Source organism: Neoarius graeffei, chromosome 3 (assembly GCF_027579695.1).
Source record: "Neoarius graeffei isolate fNeoGra1 chromosome 3, fNeoGra1.pri, whole genome shotgun sequence".
NCBI lineage: Eukaryota > Metazoa > Chordata > Actinopteri > Siluriformes > Ariidae > Neoarius > Neoarius graeffei.
The window spans coordinates 101,451,428-101,464,083 of NC_083571.1; the positions used below are offsets into that span (position 1 = coordinate 101,451,428).

The window sequence follows — 12,656 nt, forward strand, 5'->3', positions numbered from 1 at the left end:
TTCCTCAAGGCAAAACTGCTCCGACTCCTTCAAGTTAGATGGGTTGCGTTGGTGTGCAGCAATCTTCAAGTTATGCCACAGATTCTCAATTGGATTGAGGTCTGGGCTTTGACTAGGCCATTTCAAGGCATTTAAATGTTTCCCTTTAAACCACTCCAGTGAAGCTTTCGCAGTATGTTTAGGGTCGTTGTCCTGCTGGAATGTGAACCTTCATCCCAGTCTCAAACCTCTGGCTGACTCAAACAGGTTTTCTTCCAGAATTGCCCTGTATTTAGTGCCATCCATCTTTCCTTCAGTCCTGACCAGCTTTCCTGTCCCTGCAGATGAAAAACATCCCCACAGCATGATGCTGCCACCACCATGCTTCACTGTAGGAATGATGTTCTCAGGGTGTTGGGTTTGTGCCATACATGGTGTTTCCCATAATGGCCAAAAAGACCAATTTTAGTCTCATTTGACCAGAGAATCATCTTCCATGTGTTTGGGGAGTCTGCCACATGCTGTTAGGCAAACTCCAAATGCGTTTTCTTAAGCAATTACTTTTTTCAGGCCACTCTTCCATAAAGCTCCACTCTGTGGCATATACAGCTTAAAGTGGTCCAATGGACAGATACTCCCATCTTCACTGTGGATCTTTGCAGCTCCTTCAGTGTTATCTTTGTTGAATCTCTGATTAATGCCCTCCTTGCCCGGTCTGTGAGTTTTGGTGGGTGGCCTTCTCTTGTCAGGTTTGTAGTGGTGCCATAGTCTTTCCATTTTGCTATAATGGATTTAACGGTACTCCCTGGGATATTTTTTATAACCCAACCCTGATCTATACCTCTCTACAACTTTGTCTCTGACCTGTTTGGAGGTTCCTTGGTTCTCATATTGCTTGCTTGGTAATGTTGCAATCAGGGCCCTTCCAGAACAGGTTGATTTATACAGACATCATGTGACACTTTGATTACAAAACAGGTGGATCTTAAATCAACTAATTATGTGACTTATGAAGTGAATTGGTTGGACCAGCTCTTATTTAGGGAGGTGAATACCTATGCACACTCCAGATTTCTGTTTTTTTTTCATCTTAATTATCTCATCTCATTATCTCTAGCCGCTTTATCCTGTTCTACAGGGTCACAGGCAAGCTGGAGCCTATCCCAGCTGACTACAGGCGAAAGGCGGGGTACACCCTGGACAAGTCGCCAGGTCATCACAGGGCTGACACATAGACACAGACAACCATTCACACTCACATTCACACCTACGGTCAATTTAGAGTCACCAGTTAACCTAACCTGCATGTCTTTGGACTGTGGGGGAAACCGGAGCACCCGGAGGAAACCCACGCAGACACGGGGAGAACATGCAAACTCCACACAGAAAGGCCCTTGCCGGCCCCGGGGCTCGAACCCAGGACCTTCTTGCTGTGAGGCGACAGCGCTAACCACTACACCACCGTGCCGCCTCATCTTAATTATTTGGGTCACAATTAAACAACAATTTGCACCTTTAAAGTTGTCGGCATGTTCTGTAAATCAAATGGTGCTAACCCTCCGAAAATCCATTTTAATTACAGCTTGTAATGCAACAAAACAGGACAAACACCAAGGGGGATGAATACTTTTGTAAGACACTGTATATAAATCTAGTAATGCTACTACAGCTTAGTACACAGGTAACAGGTAAAAGAAGCAGAGCAGAGAACTGTTGTAAAAGTTAAATCTGACGAGTCCATCCTACAGGCAACAGAACTGTTTCAGCATTGAGCGGATCTTATTAAAAAAAAAAAAACGTGGGGTCATACTACGACAAAATTTAGGATTACTAATTATCTTTTTGAACCATCACTAAGGTTGTTCTGTCGCATGACTCTAAAGCATTAACATATCAGCCTGCCATGCCTGCTGATCTATGAATATTTTCACCCATATCACTGTTTTCAGATTACAGGTTAGTTCTGTTTTAAAACATGCTGCTCAGCAGTCTGTAAGCACATTCACAATGCTTCTAATCCTATGTTAGCTTCACAATCTAGCTAGATTACTGAGGCAAAAATGAAAGCAATCACAAATGCTTTGAAAACTGACTGCAGATAAGATGAAGATTATTTTTCTTTAGTGCAGACAATCAGGTATGTACAAACTTTACCAAGGTTTGACATATCCATTCACCTTAAAACTTTCCTACTGTGGTCATGGTTCTAGAAAACTGTATTTCATTAAAAGTGAACCAAAGTTCTCATGTATCTACAGTAACTGCTCCATCATTGCCATGGTGGTTCCGTGGCCTACCCCGGGAACACTCCCTGCATGGGATGCCATTGCATTGCGCATAATACACATTTAGGGGCAATTTAAAGGAGAACTGAAATCATTTTTAAACTTGCTTTATTTCTTAATTAACGTCTCATCTCTCATATCATCTCTAGCCGCTTTATCCTGTTCTACAGGGTCACAGGCAAGCTGGAGCCTATCCCAGCTGACTACGGGCGAAAGGCGGGGTACACCCTGGACAAGTCACCAGGTCATCACAGGGCTGACACATAGACACAGACAACCATTCACACCTACGGTCAATTTAGAGTCACCAGTTAACCTAACCTGCATGTCTTTGGACTGTGGGGGAAACCGGAGCACCCGGAGGAAACCCACGCGGACACGGGGAGAACATGCAAACTCCGCACAGAAAGGCCCTCGCCGGCCACGGAGCTCGAACCCAGACCTTCTTGCTGTGAGGCGACAGCGCTAACCACTACACCACCGTGCCACCCCTTAATTAACGTGTTATTCAATTACATTTTCGATTTTAGTAACCTCATATCGTGACTCGTATTGGCAACTAATCGCAATTAAATATACTTATCGGCCTATTTGGTTTTTAGCCGTGTTGAACTTAGTTCGTTTGGTCCACGGCAAGCGTTGCTTACCCGCCCGATCTTCACCAGACTTGTGTGAGACCTCGAAATGTGAAGTGTCAGCGCCGCCATTTTGAAAACTGTTTTCCAAACGAAGTATTGCACAAAAACAAGCTTAAATGACAATTACTGCCTACTTTTTTCAAACTTTCCTGATTGCTATCAAAACAAACAAAACTTCCGGCTTGATTACATCAGCATTCGAAAGAGGGCGCGCACGTCTTTTGACAACGTCGGCCACTTTGATTTCCACCGTACGTTTTACTTCCGTCCTACGATGTCTCGCACAGGTCTCAACGAATCTCGTTTACGGCCGTTGCTTTGACATATGGACATATATTACAGAGCATATTTCAAACACTCATAACTTGCTATAGCAGTGACAAAATAGCGATCAAAGACACATTCCTATATTTAATAAAATGAGAAACAGAATTTTGATGATAAATTGCCTTCAGTTCTCCTTTAAAGTAGCCAATCCAACTATCAGCACGTTTTTGGGAGGTGGGAAGAAACTGGAGCACTCGGCAGAAATCCTCACAGTCACGGGCAAAACAGTGTGAAACTCCACACAGACAGTAACCAGAACTCAGGACTGAAACGGGGACCATGGAGCCGTGAGCTTCCTGCTATACCTGTTGTCCTATTTGCCTGGAGCAAAGGTTCTACAGAGCTCACCAGTTTAACCAGTTCTTTATCCACAATATTTCAGGTGTCAGAAGTTCTCAAATGTAGACCCATTCCACCGTAATAAAATAAAGGCTCATGGACTAGTAACATTTCCACAACCTGTTTCAAAATGCTTCTTTACTGGTTCAAGTGTCCTACTTCAAATGATCCATTTGTCTCTCTGATCCAGTATTCATCACAGTCTTCTCCGTCGCACTTTCTTCCTGCATACTCATCTGTAGTTTGCTGTAGATACACAAGTCTCCTGTCTGTAGGGCCTCCATAAAGAGGTTTGTGTGCTCACGGAGTTGATCTAGCTCAGCCTGAGTGCGCCGATTTTGTCGTATCAACTCTTTAGTGCGCAGTGTAATGTCCAGCAGGCCTGATTTACTGAGAACATTGTAGGTGTTGCAGAAACGCTTCCTCTTTTCGTTGCTGTCAGAGTCGCCGTTCTGGCAGAGGTCATCTTTAAAGGTAGCCTGTGGTTGGGTCTGTAATGTCTTGGCAGGCATTTCTGTGGGTTCGGTCATGGGCTCTTCTACACCAAGACAACTGCCAGTGTTAGAATCAGTAGGTGGAGTATGGGGCTGAGGTGATGATGGACGATGCCTGGTTGGTGTCATGGGGTTCGGAACGAAGGAGCTGGAAGAGGAGCTAGTTTGTACAGCCTGCTGCTTGTCTGGATCAAGAGGATCCCAAGAGCTGGAAGATGAACTGGAACTCTTTACTGATGCAGTGACGGTGGAGCAGCTGCTGCTACTGCTGCTAGTGCAGCTACTACGTGGGCTGTCCCCGGGGTGGGGGGCAATTTTGGGATAGGATTTCAAGATGGGGAGGTACTTCTTGTGCTTACGACGCTTACTGGGTGGTCCCTTTGGCTCTGAAGCGGCTCTCTGGGAGATTACTGGTTGGAGGAAGACTACTTGGGGTTGCTGTACAACCTCAACTGATGGACTGAAGCCCCACGACTTCACAGAGGAGGGGTTATCACCAGGCTGTTAACAAATGAATACATACAAAAACTAATGAGACCCAAGCATGATATATGATCCCAAGCTGGATATTACGAAACTGAATAAGTTATAAGTCTAAGCATGCATATCTTGCTGTCTGGTGATGGACATGACATGCAGCAAAATTTCTCTTGCCACATAAATTTTAGTAGCCAAGCCCACTGCAGCGACACATCTGGGTGTTAGGCCGCTTATTTTTAATCACACATAAAATCAGCTTTTATTTACACTGTAATCCTGCATATATTGAATGTTCGGGCGAATTATTTGACAAGCAGACTTAAACAATTGTATTGATGACTTTCTCAGTCAAAACATACAGCACATGCTATCTTTGAGCATTCTCTCATAATGAATACATTTTTTTTCTTTCTTACAAAAGTGCACGTCTCCTTTATCCTAATTCCACACTTACTTCATATAAAATCATATTTCATGTTTGAGGGACACTGTTCCTTGAAAATGATCAGGGGTGAATATTTAGTTAGTTTACCTGTTTGAGAAGAACATTATTCATGATGATCATGGGTGACAGACGTTGGAAAGATCCTCCAATGACAGCCAACTGAGAAGTTTGGGATCTGGAACCTGATACTGCTTGCATCGCCGGTCGCGCTGCATCCTCTATGTCAGTCTGGTCAACTATACTCAGATGCTCAGAACTAGCATCTACAAAAATAAAAAAATAAAATAACTCCCTTCCTTCCACCGGTACAGCTTAGAGCCAAGAAAGAGAAACAAATTCGTACTCTCGCACAAAAAAAAAAAAAAAAGGGACACGATTTTATAACACAAACCTGAGAAGCCAGAATCCCTTTCAGAGTCAGGTTTGGACTTTTCCATTCTCTTCGTTTTAGATTTGCCCATTGTCGTCACAAGGCCGTCATCTTTCATCTTCATGCTCATACTGGCTTCACCTTTACTCTGCTCACACCACGTTCACACTGCCACAAAACAGGCAGATAGATAGATAGATAGATAGATAGATAGATAGATAGATAGATAGATAGATAGATAGATAGATAGATAGATAGATAGATAGATAGATAGATAGATAGATAGATAGATAGATAGATAGATAGATAGATAGATAGATAGATAGATAGATAGATAAAAAGGAAACATTACACATTGACTAAACCTTTGCTGATAAGGAAATAACCATTTTTAGCTTCAAGTTTGCTAAAATGCATCATATGGTTTAAACAAATAATTACATGTACAGTAATAGGCATATCAGACACTCGCTGGCCGTGCTGCGAAAATTGTACATGACGATCATCTAAGTTTCCAAATCTGTCATTGCTTAACTCGTGAACATTTTCTATCATGCAGGCCTCGACATTAAAGTGCATATCACGGGTAAATTCAGGAGCAAGATCAATACAATTCTCCTATTTTATATTAAACTTTGGTCAAATATCTGTCACATTTTGCGTAATTTTTTTACCTTGCGCAATACCAGAAAAATTCAGTTGAAAGCAAGCCATTTGAGGCGAATTGGTCCGCCTCTGAAAAAAAAATTTACATTTGAATTTCCCGGCAAACATTGATTTTCGTGGCGTTGCGTGCGGGACGCCTCCCTCTGAATCCTACGTCAGCGCTGGTTTGTTTATGAGAAAATGACCTGATGGTTTTCTGCAAATTTCTTCAACGTTATCGCGTAATTATTAAAATGGTTAACAGATGTATCGTAGGAGGGTGTAGCAACACCAATCTTGATGGGATTAGTACTCATCGTTTCCCAAAACACCAGACAATGAGAGAGAAATGGGAGCACTTGGTCTACACAGGCTGTGCACTGAAACCATGCAAAGCTCTCTGAGCCTGCTGGCGCTTCCGCAGGTGGCGTCACGAATCTGGCTCCAGACTCCCTTGGGATTTTTCCAGACGCGTTTTGTTATTTTATTTTTTTCTGCTGTAGACAGATGGCCTTGTGCAAAATTACCCTTTTGGATGAGTATGTAAAGGGACATACTTTCATACTAAAAAAAAAACAAAAAACAAAACTGGTCCAGGATATGCATTTTAAGGACTGCCCGATTGCCCGGGGAAAGTGAAACGTGCATTCGGAAAAGCGGGATATGTCCCCGACGTGCCCGACCAGGCAAGTTGGAATGAGCATATATTATGAACTAGCACCACAAAAATTAGACTTTTTGATCTTTTATTTCAGTTCCTAAAAGCGTCCCTCACTAGCCGCCATTACGTCTTGGCTGTTTTCTTAGTCTCGGTTTCATTTACTGCTTTGCAAGTTATTTTATATCCCCCCGCTGTTGTAGTATGGTACACCTACTGTTTATAGACCCCTTGTGTATGACGTCACGCATCACGTGATAATAACAGCTGGGGTCAGACAGATACCATCTTTCATACAAGCAAGGCTTAATCTGTCTTCAATATGGTTAATTTTTGCACTGCTTTTGCTTGTTCAAACAGAGAAATAGATAAAAGGCGTTACCGTCTCGCCGCTATCAAGAAAAATGTTAACAAATAGAAGCAAATGCTTCAAGAACAACGAGGAAATGAGTGGTTAAGGAATATGAAGGAGAGGAGCTCAGCCTGAAAACTCCAGAGAAAATTACTGTGTGAGAGACACACAAAGTTCTGCTCAAAAGTCTTGGCACCCTATTGTTTTCTTCATACATACTTTGTTATAGATTTTTATTTTATGATTTCTAAATTATCGAGTAATGAACGTACAGTCAGAGAGTTCTACACAAACACACTGAACTTTACAACAGCTGCAAGCATGTGAAACGGGGGGGGGGGGGGGGGGGGGGGGGGGAATCGACTAAGGCAGGAAAAACTATTTTGCATAAAATTGTTATTGTCCGTTCCAAGTAAAAAGTAACCAATAACCAAACTTAACAATAAACTTAATCAATAACCAAACTTCAACTCAGTGTGTGATCTTCATTTTATGTTACAATTCACAACTATTCTATGGTTTGCCTTTATGGAAAAAAAAAAAAAAAAAAGTAGTACTTGCAAAATAGGGGGCAAGTGGAAATTAACCCCCACTTGCCCCCCAAGACAAGTGGGTTTAAAAGTTAGTATTCATGGCAGGGCTCGACATTATCATTTTTTAAAAAAGCTTATAATCTCTAGCCTGGGGCGGCACGGTGGTGTAGTGGTTAGCGCTGTCGCCTCACAGCAAGAAGGTCCTGGGTTCGAGCCCCGGGGCCGGCGAGGGCCTTTCTGTGTGGAGTTTGCATCTCCCCGTGTCCGCGTGGGTTTCCTCCGGGTGCTCCAGTTTCCCCCACAGTCCAAAGACATGCAGGTTAGGTTAACTGGTGACTCTAAATTGACCGTAGGTGTGAATGTGAGTGTGAATGGTTGTCTGTGTCTATGTGTCAGCCCTGTGATGACCTGGCGGCTTGTCCAGGGTGTACCCCGCCTTTCGCCCATAGTCAGCTGGGATAGGCTCCAGCTTGCCTGCGACCCTGTAGAAGGATAAAGCAGCTAGAGATAATGAGATAAGATGAGATGAATCTCTAGCCTAGTAAACCAGACCCAACCGCCTAGCGACCAAAAATATTTTTTGCCTAGCGAATGGGTCTAGCCTCACACCATATAAACAAAAACACCCCGGGCATCAAATCGTGCCCGCCAATCACAACGCAAGGTTTTTGTTTGGATTCTTTGGGCGGGCTTTTGCAGGAGTGACGACAAAGCTGCGCGACGCTGGAGAAAGCGCAACAGGAAAGATGGCTACGGGCTAGTGAACAGCGTGCGTTTGACTCCGCTTTGGAATCAGTTTTAGAAGAATTAGACTTGGAGTTTTTGTGGAAACATGAGTAGGAAGAGGCTCTCTGCTCATTCCTTTTCAAGAAGGATGTTTTTGCTGTTTTGCCGACCGGCTATGGCAAAAGTCTGATCTACCAGCTGGCTCCGCTCATAGCCAAAAGGATGGGGCTAGTTTGTGCAGTACGAAGAATTAATAAACAGCTTTGAAACATTACTTTTTGATTGTTTCTTATTTTCCCGTTATTTTAAATTTAAGGGAAATTATTTCACCAAACACCACTAAATAAAAACTCTCAAAAACAGTTTAAGCAAACCCTTGAAAAACACTTGGAAAAAAATGTGTATGTGGTACAGACTCCAACCTTGTGGTCATTATCTCCAAACTTCTTAATATCTAGAACCTGTTTATTAATTAATACGCATTTTGAAAAGTTATTTATTTCAAGGCCTCCCCCACTGCTTTCTGTTGCTCTGACTACGTCACAGTCACGCTGATTGGTCAGAGCGTTGGCCTATACGCACAGAGACAGTTTGAAAGACAGCGGGTTGTTCCTCCTACCTGCTTCGGAAATGTCTACGGATCGAGGCCAGACTAAATATTCACATTTAGTCTGGCTTGCCAGGCTATATAATCTCTGCTTTCTAAAGAAATTTATCTCGTTAAGATCTGTTCAGGACTTTGGGAGTAATGGCAGGTTGAAGTTGGTACAACAGAGTAAAAACACTCCACTTGCATGCCGTCAGGAAATTGCCAGTGCTTTTTGAGTCACGGGAAAGCGGTCAGGCTCTCTCTCTTCTGCTTGGTTTCCCACTGGATTACTCGCAAATATCTGTCAGATCATTTTTATAGGGATGTTCTCTCGCTCTCACTGTTTCTGATGAAGTATTCAGCAAAATTTTCTGTCTGCTAGTTTCGATGTTATGATTCACCGGAGACTCTGAAGTGAGTTTTCATAGCTTTACCTACTTTTTTTTTTTTAAGTCAAACTAATTCATGTCAATAATTATTTTAGAATATAATTGTAGTTGTTTTGATGAAAAATATTGAAAACTTCATCTCATCTCATTATCTCTAGCCGCTTTATCCTGTTCTACAGGGTCGCAGGCAAGCTGGAGCCTATCCCAGCTGACTACGGGCGAAAGGCGGGGTACACCCTGGACAAGCCGCCAGGTCATCACAGGGCTGACACATAGACACAGACAACCATTCACACTCACATTCACACCGGAGCACCCGGAGGAAACCCACGCAGACAGGGAGAACATGCAAACTCCGCACAGAAAGGCCCTCGCCGGCCACGGGGCTCGAACCCGGACCTTCTCGATGTGAGGCGACAGCGCTAACCACTACACCACTGTGCCGCCCCTATTGAAAACTTAGTGGTCGGAATGATATTTTTAAAAGCTGGAAGTCAGAAACATGAGTGTCAATTTCAATTAAATTAAATGGAATTGTTTATTGGATACGGATGAGACAGATTCTTCGAGGTTAACCTTGAAAGCTGTAAATATTAATTGAAAATAAGAATAATTTATATTTTTTTCGCAGTCCAGTTTCCATCAAATCCTGCGCTCGATTGGCTGGCGAGCAGGTCCATATCCTACGATACAGACCCTGGATACGGACCTCTGGCAACTCGCTCGTTCACAACAAACATAGTAGCATTTTTTTGTCAACATTTATCTTTTTTTTAATAAGATTTATTTATAAGATTAGCAAAAACCTTATAAATTTTTACCATCATTTCTCAGGAGAACAGTATTAATTTTACAGCATGGATAACGATAACGACAGTGTTCACAGCGAAAGCGAGTTTTACTACCCTGAGGAAGAAAAAAAAAGAAAACATTTCAGGAGAAAGCTAAAAACCTCCAACTGTTACTAACGCCAAGCAAAAACATGGCTGAATCCTGAATGACTCAATTTTGTATAAATAGGGGACTACATAGGCAGCAAAATGTAGTTTTTTTTCCTGCCATGGAAGTGCACTTGTATACCGAGGAGGAAGCAATTTGCATTACAACTATGAATGAGGATTCAAAATGGCGGCTCGCCTCAGCTTTCCCTTTCGGGTGCTCTCGTTTTCTGTTAGAATTTGGTAAATTCTGTAAATATCTTGAAAATTAAAAAAAAAAAAGTAAGAAAAAACATCTGACATTCGTTAATGAGTTTTCTAAAAATTAAGCTGTTTCTTCAATCTTTGATTTGTAATATCAAACAGATGAACATATTTTAATTCTGTAAAAAGCATGTTGTTCTGCATTCAACGAGAGCACTTTCAAGCAATTTGGATTGAAGTTTCATTTTCACCTGATATGCCTGTGTGTGTAAAAAAAAAAAAATATATATATATATATATATATATATATATATATATATATATGAGTGATTCCACGCTTATGGGTACTGAAATGGGGACATGAACTTATTTTTAAAAATTCACCTAAAACCATTTCTTTTTTTTTTTACCATCAGGTCACAAAACATGTAATCTTTAATGAATGAGATGTTAAAAGATAACTTTAATTTTCTGAGATGTAATAAAAACATATTTATATGCCAAAGTCAGAACATAACAGAAGTGTTGTGGACATATATATTCTCAATTTTAACAATGTAGAATTACTTTTTGAAACATAGGAAGGTGATGTTTTAGCAAATATAATTAATAAACATGTGTAGTAGAATAAACATACACATTCTTTCAATAAGATTAACATGGTATATAGCTAGATTGTAATTAATTTGTAACAGACGCGAGATGGACAATCGTAACAGAAGTAATGTAACAGACATCATTTTGGAACTCATAGGCTTGACTTTGGTATATAAATATGTTTTTATTACATCTCAGAAAATTAAAGTTATCTTTTAACATATCATTCATTAAAGATTACATGTTTTGTGACCTGATGGTAAAAAGAGAAATGGTTTTAGGTGAATAAGTTCATGTCCCCATTTCAGTACCCATAAGCGTGGAATCACTCATATTCATATATATATATATATATATATATATATATATATTTTTTTTTTTACATGCTTTACAAGACATTGTACCAGTTGTGCCACTGGCATTGCAATCTTTATGACCAGATTGGACTAGAACAGTAGTAGAAAGATTATTCCAAGCGATCATCACTTAGAATTCTATCTTGTGTATTAGATAATGTACAAAGCTACAAGGGTCAAGGTAGTTAGTAACAACAAAACATTAATATAAAACGCTGTATACATTTTAGTAGCTTGCTTGCTAGCATCTCTCCTTCATATATATATATATATATATATATATATATATATATATATATATATACACACACACACACACACACACACACGTGTGTGTGTGTAACATGCTGAAAAGCAATTGTCTGTTCCTGGTAGTAAATAAAAGGAGGAGAGACTAGGGGAGTTATGAAGTAAAATATAAAATAACATAACAATAATCACACAGAAGTAACGGATTCAGCCTAGTTAAAATGGCATTAGGCAATTTCTCAAGTTAACTAGCTACACGTTAGCAGCTAGCTAGCTCTCGGGCTAGTTTGACATTTAGCTGTCTATATTTTTAAATTATATAACAGTGGAGGGGAAAAAAGAAAAAAAATGCACGTCATATTAAATTCAGTCAATTTGTAAGCATTATCTGGCTAATCTGGCGAGCTACGTTATGGTAAACCTACCTTTAGCAAGCTAGCAGTGTTATTTACCACAGTCGGCTAGTAGGCTAACAGGTTTCCCAGCTAGCATTGTGGTGATTAGATAGATTATAGATTAGGTGTGTGTTCGGCTTGGAAAGATGACGACAGAGTACCAAAGAACAAACAAATAAACAATGTCTTAAATGTACTAAACGGGAGAATGACTATCTTGTCTTACCTAGCTTAGCTTAGCCTGCCTAGCTCTGTGTGTGTGTGTTCAAAGGTCTCACCCGTGTTGTTGGTACATACCGAGAGAGAGAGAGACCTGCACATGACAAGCGGACTGACTTCAACATGAGCAACTATAACAGGCACTGAACACGTTAATATTTATTTTCCTATTTTTCTCACAGCCATATTATTATTACGAAATAAATATACCTATAAGTCTGTGTATTTATGTAACCTATATTTTATAAAGAGGGGCGTGAGTAAAACGTGTACGGGCGTGTCCGTCACTACCTATCCCCGCCCATAATCTCTCGTCCTGCTTTCCTATTGGTCAGTGCGACAGACTTTCAGCTAAAAAACGTGACAGCTGAACCAACTCCAATTATCATATACGTCACGTCCAGTCCTGTGGCAGGCGTGGTGTTGCGCATGCGCATCATACAGTGTGG

General features: G+C 41.0%; 1 protein-coding gene across 5 annotated transcripts; it reads right to left on the reverse strand.

Annotated features, from left to right (window-relative positions):
• Nucleotides 1–1,240: 1,240 nt before the first annotated feature.
• On the reverse strand, nt 1,241–12,456 carry cipcb (CLOCK-interacting pacemaker b). Of its 5 annotated transcripts, XM_060917789.1 has the most exons (5): nt 12,215–12,241; nt 12,019–12,078; nt 5,379–5,525; nt 5,075–5,250; nt 1,241–4,563 (listed from the first exon to the last, which is right to left on the reverse strand). In XM_060917789.1, exons 3-5 carry the CDS (start codon nt 5,485–5,487, stop codon nt 3,724–3,726), a joined length of 1,125 nt encoding a protein of 374 aa, XP_060773772.1. In that variant the 5' UTR covers nt 5,488–5,525; nt 12,019–12,078; nt 12,215–12,241; the 3' UTR covers nt 1,241–3,723. The 5 variants fall into 5 exon arrangements, with proteins under 5 accessions (XP_060773772.1, XP_060773770.1, XP_060773773.1 ...); XM_060917787.1 differs by lacking the exons at nt 12,019–12,078; nt 12,215–12,241 and adding an exon at nt 12,286–12,456; XM_060917790.1 differs by lacking the exons at nt 12,019–12,078; nt 12,215–12,241 and adding an exon at nt 12,267–12,456.
• Between the last annotated feature and the right edge of the window lie 200 nt (nt 12,457–12,656).